The sequence below is a fragment of the Anopheles aquasalis genome, chromosome 3 (assembly GCF_943734665.1).
Source record: "Anopheles aquasalis chromosome 3, idAnoAquaMG_Q_19, whole genome shotgun sequence".
Lineage (NCBI taxonomy): Eukaryota > Metazoa > Arthropoda > Insecta > Diptera > Culicidae > Anopheles > Anopheles aquasalis.
Window position 1 is genome coordinate 62,675,152 of NC_064878.1, and position 21,115 is coordinate 62,696,266.

General features: G+C 48.4%; 1 protein-coding gene across 6 annotated transcripts in view; it reads right to left on the bottom strand.

Annotated features, from left to right (window-relative positions):
• Positions 1 to 21,115, bottom strand: part of LOC126577598 (high affinity cAMP-specific and IBMX-insensitive 3',5'-cyclic phosphodiesterase 8) — a 403,282-nt gene that overhangs the window by 43,172 nt on the left and 338,995 nt on the right. For 2 of the 6 annotated variants that reach the window (XM_050239354.1, XM_050239358.1), the window contains one exon: positions 18,750 to 18,779. The exons of 2 other annotated variants lie outside the window; for them this stretch is intronic. In XM_050239354.1, the coding sequence (XP_050095311.1) occupies positions 18,750 to 18,779 (30 nt within the window). Of the gene's footprint in view, positions 1 to 12,828; positions 13,278 to 14,986; positions 15,045 to 18,749; positions 18,780 to 20,179; positions 20,450 to 21,115 lie in introns of those variants that run through there. 2 more of the 6 variants (XM_050239357.1, XM_050239356.1) reach the window with 2 other exon arrangements.

The window sequence follows — 21,115 nt, forward strand, 5'->3', positions numbered from 1 at the left end:
GAGAGAGAGAGAGAGATTGTTTGATCGAAGCAACCACCGGAATGCGTCAACGAACTCGTGTCGTTGACAACCGCAGCGGAGGAAAATGGTAAACAAAGTGATCGTGAGAAAATGTTTGACGGGCCTGGTGGCGAGTGAGAGCGAGAGTAAAAAGCCGTTATAGATGGGGTGGGTGGGAGGGAAAACGCATCTTTGCGTAGTGCAAAACAAAGGACGAAATGAAAATAAAGAAACGAAACAAAAGTATTAAACATTCAATTGAATGTGAAACGCTGGCGTGGCTCCCGCTTTTTTCAGCCAGTATTTTCCCCCCTGTCTCCGGAGTGCGTTATCATTGTGTAAGGTATGGCAGGAGGGGCACACCGCAGACACCAGAAGCTCGATGAAGGTGAAAGGTGAGTGAAGAGGTGGACAGTGTAGGTATCATCGTCATGTAAGAAAAAGGGTAACGAAATCGAAAGCGAAAGCAAAAGAAGCATCATGAATTCTCACGCATCATTTTGCGCACCCACCACCCACTCCACCCCAGAGCGGGTGGATTTTAACAGGAATTACGACGTTTCTCCCATTGTTGTTCCTCCGGTTTTCTCCTGATGTCTCCATCAACAGCAGCAGCAGCCACCGCCGATGGTGGTGCACGCGGTGATGAGGGTTTCTCCGGTTTTGTGTTTCCCATTTTCCCGCAGCCGTTGCTTTTCCACAAATCTCTCACTCTCTTTCTCTGGCTTTGCATGAACTTTGAACCCGTATAATGCTCGTCTTGAAGGCGACTTTGGTGATGGTATGTGAGGTAAGCATAAGGTGAATCTCTCTAGTTAAACGATCGAATTAAAGCATTTAAAGCCTTCGTCTTCGTGGAGAATGTTTAATGCTGTAGTAAAAACATAAGCAATGGAGAGGGGACGAGAGCAATTTCAATTTCCAGTTTGTGTAATACCGTTTGATTTTTTTATATTTCTTTTTAAAGATATTCGATGAAAATTCAAATGATGTTTCAATGGGGATTTTATCAATTAGTTTGAAATTTATAACATCCTCGAAATGGTATCAATTTCTGTTTTAAACTAAATACCGACGGTATCGGATTAATTCAATCGCTAATGGAACGCTTTATCGAACAAAAATTAACTTACAATTGCCTCAAAGGGTGTCACTCTTATTAAATATGTATTTGTAACATCACAATTCCACAGCATTAATCATCCCTCTCCAGCACTCGAGAGCATGAGTGATTAGAATGAAGGAATTGATGACAGCATAAACAAGACTGGACGTAACTGACCAGTGGAGCTAGGGATTCATCAGCAACAACCCGCAACCGCTATCAGCTGCAGCAGCGAACGCTCTCCGGGTTTGCGGTGAAGCTGTTGGATATGCTTCCTCCGTTCGCTGCCTGCTTCGCGGTTTGTGGAAGGTTCGTGTTGCTCTCGTCGGTCGGTTAGAGCATCGAGTCTCGAGCATCTAGTACGTTACGACGTTACTTCTTTTGTTTGCAAATGTTTGCCTTTGTATTTAAAAAATTAATGCAACTCGGAAACACTTTTACTATAATCGTGTGGATGGAAAAATATCCAGAAATGCGGTCGCGCATGTTGATCACTAAAGCGCCCCAATCCGAACTAATCACAGACAAACAACACAGGCTCAACAAGTCGATTTGTTTAACGTGAGCGCGAAAACGAGGAAAAAATTGGACGATAATTGCATGATCGGCAGTTTACTTTAACGTGATTCCGCGCCTGATTCCGGTACCACAGGTGAACGGGGGATTAAACACTTCGCCGATCGTGTAATCACTACCTGGGTTGAAGCTTAATCGATCCACCGACCGACTTACAATCACCAATCGCCTCGGAAACGTCCCGCATCGAGATGCGGAATTGTTTTAATGATTTTAATTGCAATCACCATCGGGCAGCCCAGAATACGGGCCCTCGGACAAAAGGTGCCACCGGAAAAGTCCATAATGGTTGTTTGCTAATTCGCCGACAAACGGGGCTGCTGCTGTCCAGCTGGTGGGCAGTAGATAAGATTTTCACCCGAGAGCAAAGTTACACCTCGAGCTCGAGACAAAAGGAAAGGGAGTTGATAGCGCTGGTCTGGGCCGGAGCTTAAATGGGTTGCAAGTGAAATGAAAATCGATTGACTTCCACCAACTCGACTGTCGGCTGTTGGAGAGCGATAATTAGAGCCCTCGCCCGATTATGACCCCGGAAGTGACCGAATGTTTTCCCCCCGGGTGAGCTCATTGGGCTGGAAGGAGCTTTACAGCGCTCTTCACCTTTTTAAAAGTGACCCAAGGCTTTTGTTTTAATGCCCATTTTGAAGGTGAGTGTGGATAAGACGAGCAGCAAAGGAATCGATGGATGAGAAAAGATAAGTGATCCTCCCGAAGAGTTTAAAGGACCAATACAACAGACCGTTGATTGATGAAATGACTAAAAGTATGTTCACAAAGGTCGTGAACTTGAAGGGTACAATGAAAAGGACTTAATTAAAACTCTTGAAAAGGATTAGCGAGCCCTGCTTTCAAACATCAAAAGTCGGAAAAGGTCGATTAATTGAAAAGGAATAGATTCAGATACGGAAAGACCTATAAAAATAAAGGAAAAGGTTTGCTTCTCAAGCGAACTCGAATAGGACAAATTAAATAGATCAAACTCTTAATTGAATAAGCTTAATAATAAGCGTGATAATAAACTCTCAAGGATTTAAAGAAGCAAACTACAACACGACGAAGCAAATCGAAGCGATTAACACGTTGAAACGTTGCGGTATCATCATAAATCGCGAATCTATGAGTCATCACCAAGGAGTTAAGCTTTTAACACCAAAGACGACTCGCTTCCGCGCCCTCGCGACAGTAAAACACTGTGTGGGGAAAAGGAAATGAAATCGTCACCGAGCCGATTCGGTCGGCACATTTGTCTAACTCAATTATTCGACATCCACCTGCCGCTGCTGTTGATGGGACGAACTCGAATGATGACTATCCGCGCAAAGCTGTCGTCAGCGCGTCACGTGCACCCTGCGGCCTTCGGCGGAACGATCTAGGGGCTAGCGGATCTCACGCTGAAAGCTAATTACAATCACTAATGACCGCTAAATTCTGCAATTAGCAACTTTATCCATCTCACATTAGCCTCTTCCTCCCGGACACTCCTTAGACCACAAGTCACACAAGTCTCGATAGTTGTGGACGAGCGAGGAATAGAGATCCCTTGAAGCGACTCGCGCGACAAGGACAAACCCTGGACGGAGACTCAGAGATTTTCGCTTCCCCGGGGGCGGGCCTCGATGGAAAGGGCGAAGATTTCATCATCATTCGCTTCAAGTTCTCCGCCAAGATGATGCTGCTGCCTGTGCTGCTGTCCATCTTCTGTAGACAGACCCATTATCCGTATTTTTCCGCCTGGTTTCCGTTCTCGGTGTGGCCTCGGTGTTCTGTTGTTGGTGGCACTACACGCTCGCTTAGCCACTGGACTTTGCTTTACTTTTCGTGCTCTCTCGCCTTCGCTCGAAGGGCCATTCGATTTTATTACTCCGCGTGGAGTGGAGTGGCAGCGCACTCCAGGAGCAGGATGGTGGGCAGCAGCAGCAGCAGCTTAAACTTTTTAATGGAAATTGGATGTACACAGATCGCCCGGTCGGTTGGCCGGCCCTTGTTGGAAATGCACTCTAAAAGGTAGTTCCGAGAAGCCGAGAATGCATTACCGTGCGGTGCAGTTGGCTTCCAGAAGCCCAGCAGAATACTCACGGCGGTTCCGGTTACTCTGGTTTTGGCCACCCGGTCCATCCAATCGATCCGGTTCGATCTTTTGAGGTTTGACGTACGAATGACCGACCAACGAGTCGATGGAGAAGAATTTGAAATTTGTTTCTTCAATTATGGCACGACTGGCATGTCATGTTACACTGGTTCTGTACCGAAAATTTGCTGGCGAGATAAGCGGTTCATAAAAAGGAGGCCAATCCAACATTTGGATATCTCTCTTGCTGGACCGAAAACCCCGGCACCATGTAATGTTAGTGTACTTCACTTCAGGAGCGAAATAACTCCATAAACCATCTGCTTTTCGTTCTCTCGCTCTCTCTCTCTCTCTTTTGCCCTCTATTACATGCCCAGAAGGTCCTGTCCGCTGCCTGCGATGGACGGACGGATGTTGGTATCATAATATCGTCCTATCGATCCGTCTGAACCACCGGTAACCGGGTTCAGCACCGGATGTAACCCCGCGCAACACGTTCTCCTCTTCCTCTTGATGTCAAGAAAGCCGTGGCACCGAGGGAGGACGAGGATTTATTTTTATCTTCACCGAACAAGAGCTATCTCGGACGTCTCGTGAGTCCTGCGTTGGTCGTGGTTATCGATGAAAGTGTATGGATTGGCACGCTGCTTCCTGGAGAGCTCTGTAAACGGAAGCGATACGATGGTGCCGCTTTTTTCGGACATACTCTCGAGTGTGTCGAGGGCAGTGTGTTTTGGAATTTAATTTGAAGTCGACTCGTTGTTGATAGTACAAGGTACCTGCCGGTCAAGCCCTTGGTTCTGTCCGGGTCCCGGTTGAAGCCACATTTCATCGCCTCATCTGAAAAAGGGGCGCCTGGGTGGTGATGGATGGAAAGCAAAATAACTTCAGCACAGATTTCGTGCACAAAGTGGTTTGCATTAATGGAATTCCAATCAAAACTCTCGCACAACAGCTGTCCGGTTTAAAAATTCATCCCTCGGATGTTTCGGTTCGTGAGGGTAAACGAGGGCCAGACAGGGCATCGCGCTCCGGTGGGCGCACAAATTCATTTATCGCGCAAACTTTTAAGAGCTTAACTCTGTCAATAATCGACTCGAAGCCGAAACAGAACAGAGAGCCCGGTGAACGATGAAGATCAGTCGAATCAAAGCAGCATTGTTGCCGTCGCTTGGCACCACAGTTTAGGCCGCCCTCCCCGTTTTTGCTTTTTGTCCAATTCCATGTTCGAAATTCTTCAACAAAAACCTCCTGCAAAGTTTGCGGGACGCACTCGTTATCCTTGGTTGGATGGAACACTCTCTTGTCTTTACTGCACGATACACCCTAAACTCGTGAACAAAGTAAAAGGACGAAGGAAGGAAGGTGTTTCCAGGCTGGGGCCTTAAACACCGATAAGGGAGCGAGATTGAAGAGATACAAGTTGGAGGCGTGTGAGCGAATGCGTGAATAAATCATCGTTTCCAGTGGTTAGACGTTGGTCGTCTGCATGCTCTTGTGATAGACAGGATGAGCTACGGGCGAAGAATTGGGCAAAGTTTTGGTTTGGGTTTTTGGGAACGGACTTCTGCGGGGTATAAGCCACGGGAAGCTACTCGGCATAAGGTTTACTTGGTCGGTCGGTGATTAAATCCTTATGTTATGAAATTGTACAACACGTTCTCTATACTCCCTTTAACCACGTGTTCGCTAAACACGTTTTTGATAGATTGTAACCGTTTTTTTTTTAATTATTAAACCCCTGAAATCATGTTACCTAATCAAAATTCACTGTTTTTAGGCGCATTCGTGATTGCATTGCGTATAGAAAGGCGTTTTGCCCTTTACTTCCCCGAAATGACGATAGGTGGCGCTAGTTTGATGATTTTTTTTTTTAAACTTGTTTGAGGTTTTTTAACTTTTTGTTCAACAAAACTCTCTCCTATAATCCGTGTACAATCGATGCACAGTTGCCAAGAGCTCTTGGGATTGTACATGAACCAAACGCAAAACTTGTTGCAGATGGAAAAGAGCTTTGCAGATTCCCGGAATTCGAATGAATGCATCCGAAAAGTGGCCAACACTGACTAGTAACACGTACTAGACTCTCGCGAGGTGCTTAAATGGAACACGAATGCATCCCACGGGTGCGCTCTTTCCAAGCCTTACTTTGACCGATGGAAGTTGTTTATTTTCGGCTGGAATATGCTCACCGTATGTACTGAATGGGGCGGGTGGATAATGGAACAGGTGGGACGCAGGATGATAAATGGTTCCGTTCGGCGGTCAAGCGATGCTTTCCACTATGTTAGCGAAGCATGATAAGTGGATTTTCTTGTTTTTCCGCCATCGTGTGATCGTTACAATCCACTGATTGTTAGTTTTCCCGAGAAATTTTCCGTAACATTATTGAATGGTGTATGATATTTGCAAGCAATAAACGGATTTCTAAAAGCTCCAAATAAAAAGAATGCAAACCTAAAAGTAACTTGTGTTTCAATATAAAACTTTCCCAACAATTTATCTCAATGTGTTTGTGTTCCAAATGTTTAAAACAATTTATTCCAGAAGCAGTTATGCTACTGAACCCTACCCGAAAAGAGCGTAAAACGAGCAACATTACTGGCGAAAGAAAATTAATTGTGCTCCACCTGCACTGTGGCCACAAACAACCGGTACAATGGTACCGTACCCACAGGACCATGCGATGATGTGCAACCGGACAACATAAAACGGAAGCCAGCTATGGCAGGCCACGTGAGGTTACGAGTATGTTATCGCGACTGCACTCGACGCTGCACGGTGAGCGATGCATTTGCTGCTCTTCATACTTTCAACCTTTTCGTTCCATTTTCTTTTGGATTTGTTGTACCGTGTACTTTCCAGCAGTAACACCAGCAGTCATACCACACAATCTTTGAGTGCTGCTGGCGGAAAAACGGAATTTCCTTTCCCTCTGCTCCGGTGCAGGAATGCATGGTGGCAAATGCAGTGCACTACACAACCCAGCTGAATGGTAACACTGGTCCACCATCGCGGTGAGCACCGGTAGAGAACGGAAGCATAATCCAGCAGCAGAACAATAATGGTCGCCGTAAATGCCCGTTCTGCACTCCACACAAAAATGGGTCGCCATGGGAAGGCAGCAGGCCGGGGTTTCCGGTACTTGCTTTGATCCTGCTCTCCGGATCCTGCTCTAAAACTAAAATTCTCTTCCACCGTGGTACCATGGTAACCGAAACAAGGCGATCCGGGTATGTGGTTCTTAGTCAAATTGGCTAAAATATTTAGAAACACACCCAGGGGTCGCTGTGCATCGCTGTGGATCGCTGGCGATGAATTCCAAAACAGCGGAAGGAAGGAATGCTTTCCTCGTTACGGTCCTTGCGGGAGTTGACCACCTTTGAGGGTAGGAATTTTCTGTGATAAATTGTCCCGCTTTGCAGATGGACTGTGAGGTGAATTTAACAAATTAAATCATCTTACCAGGCCGTACTGGGTTGGAATGTCCTAACCCATGCGACATTATCTTTGAGTTTGAGATGTTGGAATGAAATTAATCAACAGATGGATATGGTTTTCACGCAGCGATAGGTTCCACATGAGAGCTGCCGAGTCGAAGACACAACCGCACGAGTTTTTGGAGGGGAATTAATTTGTCCCTCAATTGGTCGTTGCGATGCTGAATGCTTCTGGATTTCCGGGGGCCGCTGGTTGTCTCTTCACATGCTTGACTTCCTCGAGTGGTGGTTTAGTGGTACAATTTGCGAAAGATTCCCGATCCGAAGCGGGCGCGCTGGTGCACAATCTGAAGGACGCCACAAGTCCCACAAGTCCCTAAGTAGTCACACTAAAGAGAAACGACACTTGTTTAGCTGATTAGCAGTCCCGAGGGGGGGGGGGGGTTAAGGATTAGGACACCGTCCATTAGACACTGCTCTAGACAGCTTGGGAACTGAGTAACGCCCGGAACCACATGTTGCGCGGTTCACATCAAAGCCAAAGCCCGCAAGGCGTGTGTTGCTGTTGTGTTGGAATGGTTTTATGATCCGACCATCACCCGGATCGTATGCGTTTATGCCGGGGCAATAATGTTATCTGGCAGAGCACGTGCTCGAGTATTGCGTACATTGTAGGGCTGCATTTTATGTTTCTACTTCAAATACCGGCGCTTTTTTACAGCAACAGCCCAGCTGAAGAGCATCTTCCCACTTTGATTCGTTGTAATTGAGTGACGTGGAGAGATAAAACATTCCAAAAATGGAAGACCAAATTACTGGAAAAGTAAACATTGCATCGTGATGTCTGTAGTACACATCGTAAACTGCTTATCGCTTTAAAATGCTCTTCAATTTCTAGCGCACCAGAACCGAGCGAGAACACATCGCAGGAGATTAAACGACCAACAGCACATCCTGTGACGATCTCGTGCGCTATCTTCAGAACCAAGGGCTCTTCCGTTAATTGAATCATAATGGCACGGCCAACGTCAATCAGCCGAAAAACGCGAAAAGCGAGGCCGAACATTCGGTCCATTCAGGCGCAACGGAATCGCCCGTTCACCGTGTCCACCCGTGAAGGAGCGATTTCTAAGCGCCCGCGGTTGACGAGCGGCTGACAAGCTACCTTGACAATGGAAGGCAAACAGAAGGCACGATGGAAAAGATGGATGGATGGATGGATGGCAAGCAGCGGCATTGTGTGTGCAGCAAGCGGAACCAGAAAGGCTGTCCCCGGCTGGAACGTGACCCGCGAAATGGGCCATAGCTAATAAGGATGTCACGGGAGGCTGCCAGCTACTGTTGTTGCTGCTGGTGCTACTGCAAAGCAAAACACTAGAACGCTGATCGAACGAACGTTGTGGAACGGGTGGAGAGACTTTAGGAACTCGCAGCAGCGACGACGATGACGATGAGGTACGACTGGTGCCTGTTGCCAGCGCGAGAATGCTAGAGACTAGAGAGCGAGAAAGAGCGAGTCACTTGGCGTAGGGTAAACACCGTGGTGCATGTCGTGGACCCTGTTCCACCTCTACAGAACACCGAACGTGCCGCGCGCGCTGGCGATTCGCGCGTGCTAACAAGCAATTAAAGGCAAACCATAAGTTCGACTTTGCTAGACGTCCACCGGCATCGTTCGGTGTGCTCGTACAGCGCAGATTACTATCTACGTCAGAGCCCAGACCAGGCCGGGTGTTTACATCGCAAGGGGGGGGGGCGATTGGGAGCCTTCCTTCCTTCCTCTTTCTGCTTTCTGTCTCACGGAGTCTCACGGCCATCGATAAGCATTTGGTGGCGCCTCCACTTCCTGAGTTTTTCACGAAGCAGCTGGGCTGGGCCGGAATGCAACCTTCACCTTTTTTAATTGTGTAAACTGAACCGGGAAATCCGGGAAGGGGAACATAAGTGGGCCACGGCTATCGGGCTAGAAATGGATTCCGGTGCTCTGGGAGCCAGCAGTACTCTGGGAACACTTCAGATTTAGAGGACGAATCTCTTGGGCAACGTTTTGCAAAAGGTAGAGGCCAGGAATTCATTTGAACTTTTTTGAAATGGCCTCATAGGCCCCCCGGAGGGCGGTTGTCGTTCTACTTGCCGGGTTAGAAATATTAAAAGGCTTTTCCAGCATTTCCCTTCAGTCGGTTCTCTCTTATATCAAAGAACACCCGTTGGAGTGCCTGTAGGAATTCTATTCCGAGCGGGGGCTTAAAAGTCTTTCATTTCATGGCTGCTGAGATGGTGAATGAGCCGATCTGACCGTTCATTCATTATTCATCAGGCAGCCTCTCATCGCCGTCTACTGTAATCCGTCGGGATCGTTGGACGGTTGGACAAAAGGATTCGAAATGAAGAAGATTCCTTGTTGAGGTGGTACCTGAAAGGTAAATATGGTTTTATCTAAATGTGTTCTTACAAAACAAAAAAGGGATCCGTCTTTATGCATCAATGAAAGTTAGTTGTTGGTGGATCAAAAGGGTGAATAAATTGAAAATGACTCCATTGAACCACTTCATTGGTAAATGGATAAGATTCTTAACAGAGGCATTCCATGGATAACGAATGGAGTTGCTGGCTTCAGCCGTTGATATGGAGCGTTGATATTAATTTCCATTTTCACAGAAACATACTAACATGTTCCCTGGTATGCTTTTGCATAACTCTCCTATAAGCAATTTCATCAAGATTTATCTATAATAAAGAATTAATTAATTCTATCCAAATTGGCTCTTCGAGTTTCGGAGACGCTGCGGTGTCTGTTCAAACAGCCTCTTGCCCTGGAATCCTCCTGGCCACTTAACAAAAGGGAGGCAATTGTGATTGATGAAACGGACGAAAACGCACCCTTTGTTAGCCAGTTGTTTGCATTCTCGCTCCATCGCTCTACTGTTGGAATGGAATGCAACAATTAGAGCAACAGGATGTTGCGGCTACGGCCAGTAGTTGCCAGAGTGTTCTGATTGGGTTGTGAAACTAATCAACCTAATCGGTTCGCATCTGTACCGATGCCAAGATAAACCTTTCCTACCGGAGGCAAGGCAACGATCTGATCTAGGCGTTTGTGAGCCAGTGCGATGCGATGCGGACTCCTTGCGACCAGCAGCTGAGAACATGAAGATACTATCGCATCTGGGTGGCTGATAAGATGCACATCACTCTCTGACGTGGTAGCACAGGTACAGGGAAAATCAATACCGAAACCCCTATCGTAGCAGCTAGGTTTTCCTTCAGAATTTCTTATAACTTGCACAGATCCGAGTCTCAGAAACCATTCCACGGACGCTCGGAGTAGTCGCGAGGGAACTGTCCTACTTAGCGCGCCCATTACCAGCTGGCAAGCATTCCGGGCCTCTGGTGTACGCTGCCACTGCGCTGATTGTGATATTACATAACTCCAGCCACACGAATACTGCTTCAATCAACAGCAGTAGCAACAGCAACAACAACAACAGGTGGCTGTAGCGTCACGAAGAAATAAATGGCGGCAAGATGAAGCTGATGATGCTGCTTCTCCAGCCAGCCAGCCAGCCAGCCAGCCAGCCAGTGAGTCTTATCTCACAATCATGGTGCTCTCGGTACACGGTGCTCCGCTGCTGCTGGTGCCTGTCGCCTTTAAATAGAAGAATGGCCAGAATGTTTGCATTTCGCGCTGGTGGTGCTGCTGGTGGCGTAGCCAAATAGGCAATCGGCATCGTGGAAGCAGATTGTTTCATGTTTCACGTCCAACAGATTATAGAACCAGCCCTGGGCGATTGTTTACTATTCGCACCCTCGGGGAGGGAGTTATGTAGAACGAGTGTGTGTGGTGTGGCGCTGGTCGTCCAATTTCGATGTCTATACATTAAGCTGGACCTGGTCCAATCGCGGATGTCTGGATTGCCGGATGGGCCGGTACTTTAGTGAGTGTGAGAACATGATGGAGAAAAGTTGATGGCTTGAAGTCTGGTCTGGTTTCTTTCATTTTCGAGACCACAGAGCGATCCGCCACCGTGAGCGAATTAGCGATCAAACATCAGACACACTGCCATACCATGCTACATCATCGCACGAGAGCACACACCACGCGGCGGTCTTTCGGATACAATGTAAACGCGTGGCGCTACGTTCAGGGCAGTGGCCACAGGGTCAGGGGCAAAAATCGTCATTCAATCGTCGTCCGTCCCCTCGAGACAGTGCTCCACGCTGATAGACATCGGTCAATGTCAACCGACGGACGGACTGCTCGCGACGACCGGCGGCACGATATCATCAGCTCATTAGTATGGTTGACAATAGCCGTCGTTCGTCGATTGACGTCTTGGAGTCACCGGCCTCGTCACCCAGCCAGCCCAGGTGGTCGTCTACGTTTACCAAGTAGGCTTAGGCGACCGTTGTCAGGGGCAGCGAATAGCGGATGGAGGATAATCTTTTCATAATTAATACGATACCCGGCTACCGATGAGTGACTGATATGTTATCCACACTAGCACTATCTTTTCGTTCCCCGACTCCTGCTCCTCACTCCTGTCCTCTTTTGCTCTGCTACTACATCGATCGGGTTGAGGGAGCGAACCGTAAAAGCAGGAAGTCAGTTACCACTATCACACGAGATCTAGGGCCTCGTGATGGCCATGTAACTGCGCCGTAGGTAAGATAGTGATACTGTTCCGTCTCCTCCCCCGTTCGTCTAGGCCGGCTAATGCTCCCGATTCATTCAAGATGGTATATCATGGGTTTGACAGGCTCCACTGTCGGTTCGGTGCCTTTTTTTTTTTGGACAAGCAATTTACACCAATACAGGAGCGGCGGGCCCTCCACTCTCCCTCCAGCTTCTTGCGGCCACCTATCTTATCTCAATTTACAGGTCTGCGGTCTTTGTGCGGTGTGGCGACTTGTGATTTGCGCGGTTTTTTCAGTTCGGAAGCACCATCAGCACCGGAAAAACAGGTTCGAACAGTCGTTTTTACACCGACCGCTGTTCCGTGAGTCTCGGCCCCCCACGTCCCCCGGGATGATTGATCTTTGAACCGGCCGAGTATGTGGGTCACATTGCACAAGAGTCAACACTCAATGCACCAACAATTGCGATCGCCGCACAATAGATTTCCTATCGCTTCCTCCCCGGGCACTCCGGAAGTCTGTAATGCCCCGTACACCAGGATTGTACGAGATAAACTGGGTGGAACAATTGCATATCGATCGATCGGGCGCGAGGTGTACGGGGAGCGGAAGCGCGATTTATAGAATTACTTCCACCACGAATGATGCCATTCGATTCGATGGAGCAACGCAAACAAACAAAACCAATAGAGGGCTTAATTTGCCTCCAGCATCCGTTGTGCTCTTCCTTCCCTGGAGTGCTCCACTCGAGTGGAGTGCACCTGGAGATGGAAATAGATTTCCCATCGATTCATCCATCGAACCCACCTTATTGCACGCTCTGGAGCTGAGCTGGAGGCTGAGCAATTGTGTTATTGCTTCCGAATGAATTGCAATGGGACCGGTGCAGCGGAGGCACACTTTATGTTCTACGTACAAGTCGCTCTGGATTCCAAAGCACCAGGCAAGCAACAAGTCCGGGGGTACATCATTTCCCAGTGAACTCGTCTGGTCGCACTACTTACGTGTATAATCCATCATTGCACTATGGTGTGCCATAACGTTCCCGACCACGATCGCCCTGGAGGCTCTGGAGTACGACGATGACGAAAAAACACACTCGTCCCAACCGATGCCGCTGAACGTCTTCTCGTTCTCGTCTTCTCTCAGAATCCGGCCGTACTTGGAAGGGAAAATCGTTTACTTTGTCTGAGGGCTCATTCAAACGTCAATTGAATTCTGCATATCGAGCGCGTCGTAGTCAGCGGTATCGGTATCGGAATCGGTAGCGCCAGGCGGTCGAAGGACACGGCAACACGGACACACAAACACACTCCCGGAACCAGCCAACAACAACAACAGCCACGCCACTGGAGGTGCCACGCGCGGAAATGGAATTTTCTGACGACGACAACGACGATGACGATGACGACGCAGCAGCAGCACCGCTAACACATCACGCCCTTTCCACGCCCTGCACACGGCATATGAAATTGCAATTTTGATCGATTTTGCGAAGTGCACCGTTGACGCAAGATCAGGTGCCCCGGGGGGGGGGGGGGGGGGTTGAGGTTTTGTTTCTGTGCCGCTTGCTCGCTAGCGGACACTGCACCGCAGGAACTCTCTGTGTGCGACGGAAATAGGAATTCTGATACTTCCGTTCGTACGTTTAAGCTGGTGCTGCTCGCACCTTCGGATTCCTTCGTATAGGAGTGTATCTCTGGGGCTCTGGGGTGCTGTGGAAACTTTATCCAAGGGCTTATGCTTATCGTCTTTAAAGATTCGTTTGGAGTGGAAACAAATAACAGTTTATCTATGCACGAGCAACGCCCCGGCGACATTACGATAAGCAAATCGTCTTAATCGACGTTGCGTAATGGTCACGGTGCTCCCAATGATGCTACAGAAGGCCTAGAAGCGCCCCCCCCCCCCCTTCTCGTCGTGACGCAGTAACCGAAAACCATCGCCAAATGGCGTTGAAGCGAACGAACGAACGATTCGCGTGGTGTAGAATTCACGATCAACAGCCAACGCGCACACACTTATACCACACAGCAGCGGTACCTGACTGCTATGAAGTCCCGCTTGACAAATTAGCAGCCACTAACTTGAGCCTAAGGTATAATGATACTAAGCCCTCTGGCATCTTCCACCGATAGGCGATAATATGGAGGGGATTTATAGATTCTCCTAGATACTGCTCCAACAAAATGGAGCCCTGAAAAGTGGCAACTTGTCACGGGGCTTGAAATCCTAGACTCTTTTCGGAGTAGGCCAAAAACGGTTGTCAAAACCGCAAAGCACCGCACTCAGTCCGAGCTGGTACTCGTCTGTCATGCTACAAGGAGACAGCGAGGGGGGGGGGCTACTATTCAATTAAAACCGCATTTTAATCACACAAAACGAGCTGCTACAGCGTAGCGCAGTGTAGCGCAGCGCAGCTCTGGTTGAAGATGACGTTAGGAATTAGTTTCTAAGCACTCCGGTCTCCGGCCTTTGCAACAGAGTTGGTGGGAAGTGTGCGGACCACATATTTCATTGCGTCAACCATCATCGGAGTGACAGGTGACGTGCGCACCGAGCTGCCCTGTCACAGGCTACTCCGCTTTCGTCTAAGTAGAGACACCGAGAGAGAGAGAGCGAACGTTAGGCCTACTGGGATGTTAGCAAGCTACTTTTGATTTACAGAAAGTCAAATGAAGCAGGAAGCGTAGCAAAAGTGGTTCCAGAGAACTACTAGTGGCACTGACACTGTCACTTTCCTACAACAGAAAAAAAAAACGAAACACGGCCGCACCACTCGCACTCAGGCCACAGTAAATCACTTTCAGTCGAACGTCACACAGCGTCATATGCACTGTAACTGTAATTGCAATACGACTGGCGCGCTACTGGCACTACGGATGCAGTTACTATTTGTCGTCTCCCCCCCGGGGACACATAAGGGGACAGAATCCTTCTGGAGGTCATTCTCTTGCTCGCTCGCTCTCTCTCTCTCTCTCTCTACCGGGGGGACACCATCGCAACCGTGACGAACCAGCGGGAATTGCGATTTCCGTACACTTTCAAAAGCCAGTTCAGTTTGTCTGCTTGCCTGATCACTTGGTTAGCTCGCTGGCTGGCAGGCTGGCTGGTTGGTTGGCCGATCTATGCCGTTCTCAGCACGCGCGCGCGCACACTTACACGTGATACACTGGCGAACGCCGAGAGCCCTACTGACGCGAGCGATGGGGTTGCAGCGCGATAGAACTACCCCTCGCGAACGACCACCACGGCTGGCCGAGGCCCGAGTATGGCAACAGCAGCCGCGACGACGACGACGACGACGACGGCGGCGGCCTAGAATTAATCAAACAAAAATGAACAACACAAGCGCTAGCGCGCAGCGCAAATCGGTACGGAATGTATCGCGGCGGTGGTCGCCGTCGTCGTCGTATACAAACAAACGGGACTGGTCTCACACGTGGGGCGGTGGTAGGCGCCTCCATCGTATCGCTTTCTCCTTTACGCCTTCACAGGTCCCCAGACCTGGGCGGCAGTTCGGCAGCACTCACACGGGCCTATATGTGCGAAGGAACGTGAACTGCACGCGGTCGAGCGAGTGAACGTGCCAGTGAAGGTGCTGCTGCTGCTGCTGGGGAGCGAGATGGATGATACACGAAATCACAATCTGGGGGGAAGGGTGCACGGTATCGGTCGTGTGTGACGCACGGCCAAAGGGTTTTGAGTGTGTGGTGGGCACCGATGGGCCAGGGGAAACCACAGCAGCACCTCCCAAAAGGGATCCAACACAAACAGCTGTGAGCTGAGCAGCATTCGAACCCCACCAGAGTGAGCTTAGTGAGAGCGATCACAGGGCGCTAATGTTGGAGAGTGAGAGCTCTTCACACTGATAAGAAGTAGTAGCTCACCGGGAACGCACATTGATACTAAAATCCCCCACCGCCTAAAACACCCTTCGGCTGTAGGGGATGCTGCGTACGGAAGGATCGACGCTCACGACGGGAGATTGCTCTCGAGTGAGTGAGTGACCGCCGATGGAGGCGCCGAGATCCCGCTCGCTTTTTACGAGGAAGCGCCTCCAGCTGGGAAAAAAGCCGTGCAGCAGCAGCAGCAGCTGATTTGCTGTGTGAATTCCGAGCTGGCCCCAGCTGGGGCCACGAGGCCATCGGGCGGCACAGTAATTGTCACGCTCCCGCTATGATCGCAAACGGGTACGATGCTCGACGGGGAACGGTGTGCTGAGTGGCGTGGTGAGTGCACAGTGCCGGTCGTAGGTAAAAGACCATGCGGTATTTATGCTTGCTATGCTTAGTAGTAAGTGGCTATCGATCGTTTTCGATAGGTTAAGGATTTATTGGAGCCGATGCTGATGCAGAATGGTGTGTAAAAGGCTGAAAATAATTAAAATGATTTAAACAAAGGTTTTGTTTAAGGCGGAAAATTTTCAGATCTTAAACTACACAACGGGATAGATGGAAAACTATTTCATTAGTCAATTATTTACAGTTAAATAATTATTATTGTGTAATTATAACGTTAGCTGCACGTTATATGTAGTCCGAAGTCTTCGTTGGTGCTTCATAGTCTTCATTTTCGCACGGAAACCCAAGGGCTGCAGCCCTTACCGCCTTTTGAGTCCGTGGACACTGACTAAGACTGAGACCGCACACACCGGAAGGGCTGGAGAATGGGAAGCATTTTATTGATTTACTTCGCTTGCAATTCTCCCAACGCACGCATATAGCGCACCCTTCTTCGTTGCTGGCTGTTGCGTCAATATATTCAAGGGCACGACGGCAGGGGACGGGTGTGACAGTGACAATGAACTTTTACCCACCCTTCGCAAGTATTTCTCGTTCCATAGACGTGGGGCGGATGCGACATGAAATCCAAACAAAACGCACAAAAATGAAGAAAGTCTTCTGAAAGACACACAGCAACCAGCGATCGAGCAACCTTTAATTGCTTTTCTGCACCTTCGGAGACCGGTCCGGAGAGCAGGATTTTGGAAACGAAATATGAGAACCACGATACACGTCTTTTCAACACGTGCCATAATTGCCAACACTAATGATACCGGTGGTCTTCCGAGCTGATGAAAAATGGATACCAATCCGGTAAAGGGGAGCATCAAGCACCAAGCAGAGTTCACTCTCCTCCAGAGTACGGAAATGTGATACAAGCAACGTGCGTGCTAAAATAATGCTCCTCCTGCAAATTCACGCGTCTGGAATTTAGTTTCTCACAACAAACCCAACCTGGCCAGATCCGCATCATTCGGCTACATCGCTCATAAGTGTCTGACATCCTAATTTATGGAGTGTAAGGTCACGACGCGTCTGTGGTTTCTACCTCTTGTTCGGTGTGCGTCCATCATGCGGGTGCTTTAAATTGGAATGTTTTCTACCGCGCGCGCACCCGCACCGTCTCATTCGTCGAGAGACGAGTGACGACAAATTGAGAAGCAAATAAATCCTACCCGGGGCATGAGGCCACATGAAGGATTGCCGGTGAGATGGTAAAATTAGAAAATAAATTCAAATTTCATCGTACGTACGAGCGTGTTGCGTCGAAAGTCTCGAGCGTCCGCGAGCGTGAGTAATTATTCTTCGAGATTTAATGTGACAGACAGTCGAAAAAGGGAGCGAGAGAGAGGGGGAAGAGGGAGTGACACTGGTCTAACTATTAAGACAACATCATCAAACAAGCAAGCTAGATAGAAGCTTCTCTTTTTGTCTTCATGTTTAATTGTGTTTAATCTCTCTCTCTCTCTCTCTCGCTCTCCACTTAGGCCATGCCTCAATTGTCTCTGTAAGCTGGAAGCAAAACATGTTTTGTATCAATATAACCCGCGAGAACAAATTGTGCCAATGAATGTTAATGGCATGTGCCCATACGAGGTACGCTGATGTTTGTCAAACTTTGACCTCAACTTTGACGGTTGATTCACACCATACAGCACCCACCACCATTTGCGCTGATCCCAGATTGTAACGTAAAACTCCTGGCACATAAACAGCGACATTAGTTACGTGGAACTGAAAAGAAAACCACGAGAGCGCCGTAAAAGACACAGCACACAGGGGAGCTTCAAAATATTTGCACAAATCTCCTTCTACTCACGGTTAGTACGCGTACACCCGTTAATGAACGTGCAAACTCGTGCTGCTCGTAACAAAATCACCAAACACAGAAGCAGGTGGACCAGAGTGCGCTCTAGCAGCAGTGAGACTAGCCACCGCGGTTTACGGAAGTTCTGAGTGGAAAGTTTCGTTGCGAAAAGAGACCTGTTTACAGTAAATATAGGCAAAGCATGCTGTGCTTGTACGAAAACCACCTCTAGAACAACTCTGGATCCAGAAACGTCGTTTGGAATTTCCAGGCATCCTCAATGGATCCACAAAAGTGATCGACGAAGGCAATAAAGTCGCACACCCGGTCAAACATTGGCTGAAAACAACAATGAAACGGCAAAGAATAAAGAGAAGAGATCCGGCCAAGAACGTGATCACGTGACATGCTGTCGTCGTCGCAGTCGTCTCGGTCGACATCGACGCATGGAGAGAGGCATTTCGCAGGTCTCTCGGCCCGGGTACCAACACGTTATGCTGACGCACCGGATTCCGTGCGGGATCCGTATGGGCGTGAAAAGAAGCTCGAGTTCAAACATGTAAATTTGAACGCATCCGCGATGGGGTTGAGATTCCAGCGAAGGTAGCAAACCAAACAGCAAAGGCTACCGCGAGTGTTATATACAGTTTGTGGGGTCTTTTTTTCTTTTGTTGTTGTCGGTTATTGTTGTTGTGGAAGATTAGGCGTGATGAATCGACGCGGTGCTCCCTGCTGTTAGATGATGGTCTGTTGGTGGTTAGTCACGGCCGCGTTCCGCCCGGTTTTGGGGTCGAAAACGGGAAAATAAAAGAGGAAAGAAAATCATACTTACGGCAAAACGAAATAAGGTTACGCAACTTACCTAGTGGGAAAATAAAAGAAAGGCGAGATTGAAAATATTACTTAAAACGAATAGGAACAGTAAAGATTTTTTTTGAAAAATTAAGCAAACATTTAAATAAACTTAATATTCATAATTGAAAATATTCTTTCACCTTCAGCACAAAAATCTCATAACAGAGCATAATCAGGATCAGGGAGTAACAAATCGCAAACCAAAGGAGAGAAACCGAACCAAGAATGATAACAGAGCTCTCGTATGAGCGATCAAGTGTGGTAATTTGATCGCCCTCCAATTACTTATAACAATTTGCACGTGTAACTATTTCAAACGATTGCACATTCCCTATCGGATGCGAAAGGACGGACCACGTGAGTGGAAAACATTAACACATCCTTCTCGCGTTCCACTCCTGAAATCACGTACCACCGGGAACGCTTAACAATTCATTTCCCTCATTTATCAAACCAAGAATCACGCTATATCGCTTCGGCTTGGGCATTAAAACACGCTTTACCGATGGTGCGATCGGAATCGAAAAGTGAACTTTAATATTTCATGACCCACTTTGAGCCACCCTCCTACTGGTGCACCCCATTCCAGGGTGGCAGAGTTGTTTGTTGATTTTTTTTTATTCATTTCCATTCCCTCCGTGTTCTGTTTCCGCAAGAACTTTGGACTTTCTTCGTTGTTCTCTATTTCGCTTGCGTGGTCGATGGTTGCGGCGGCGAGTGAAGCAAGTTCCGGGACCGGTGCACTCCCGGAGACAGAACTGGTGGTACGTTATTAGCGTGGCCAACCGGCGCTTTGGTGAAGCGTAATTTATTCAACGTCCCAGCGTATAGTTACAGAAAGTAGCACGGAAAGGGAACTGAAGCGATGCGGTGCGGTTCTGCAATGCAGTGGTTCCGGAATCTAATTTTCACGATCTCTGCGTACATTCTAATTTCTGTTCTACACTTTAAATTAACCCCCTACCGACGACACCAGCGAGTCCTGGCGGAATGCACACTGCTGCTGCATTGTCCTAGCGCCCGTTTGGTGTGGTGTCTTGGCAATTCCCGAGCGATCCGATAGCAAGACAGAAGGATAAATGCAACTACCGCTGCAGCTACCGTTCCTGCTGCTAGCTGAGTACACAACTCGCATTGCGATAAGACAGAAACTTCAACTACGCCGAGTGCTCAATCCTGGTTTCTGCTGAACTTATCTTTTGCTTCCAAGAAGAGACAACTCTCGGTCATTCTAGAACTTGAGCATCAACAGTGGTTGAGCAACATTAGCTTTTATGTGGCACAAAGTCAAAGTCCCTGGATTGAGAGCCAGCTAGCAGCTCAGCCCGGTTCCTCGGCAAATGTCAATTACAATCTTGACTTGCTCCGGTCAGTGAACAAACAACGTTCCAAACGTTCCAAACGTACCATCAAGAAGTGGGTCATCGTCGTCGTCATCAGCGTCATCATCCGCAACATCATCAACGTGCTTGGTGACACATTCCTGTTGCAGCTCGTCCACCGTCGGCTCCTCGCTGCTGCCATGACCATTGACCAGCAACGAATCCGAAGGGGCACCGGACATTGTGCGCTGTGGTGACAACTCCAGCTCCGTACCACCGAGGTCCTCCGGTGCTAGGATCTCTATTCCGTGCGCTGTCAAACCGTTCACTCTGGCATTGTTGTTGTACTGCTGCTGCTGCTGCTGATGCTGCTGCTCACCATCCTCGAGGACCTCTCGTTCATCTTCACTATCGTGGGGACCAGCACTAACACCAGTACCACCACCGGTCACTGTGCTACTACCGCCGGCAATAATAATCATGTTTTGTTGCGTTTTATCGATATCCAGCGGCTCCCAAATTCACTGAACCCTTCCTTTAACTCAACTTTAACTGCTTGTAGTAACGTATTCCATTTCACATTGCCATGGATTGCGTTTTAAATTTTAAATTTAGCAAAAACTACAATTTGTGGTTTGCAGAAAACACCAACTGCTACAACAGCACCGTGACGTCAGACTTGACCTAGACCACTACACTGCAAAGACACAAGCACAGGATAAGATAGGATCGAGAAACTCTTTTCCTTTTCTGTAACGATCCTGTTTACTGCTACTGATATGCTATCACAATCTCATGATCAAAGCGAACAAAACATAACCAGCGTCGCACAGTGAGTGGCACGGAATCGGTACCACATTCCACAAACCGCGTGTAGAGCGTGAGCATCGCTTGGGAGTGAAATACCAGCGAGAGCTCCCTGGAGCTCGGTTTCCGATAAGTAATTAGGTTGATTGCATCCACAATAAACACAAACACACGCAGACGAACACAGATTCCCTTTGGACCGTGCGTCTCAGGA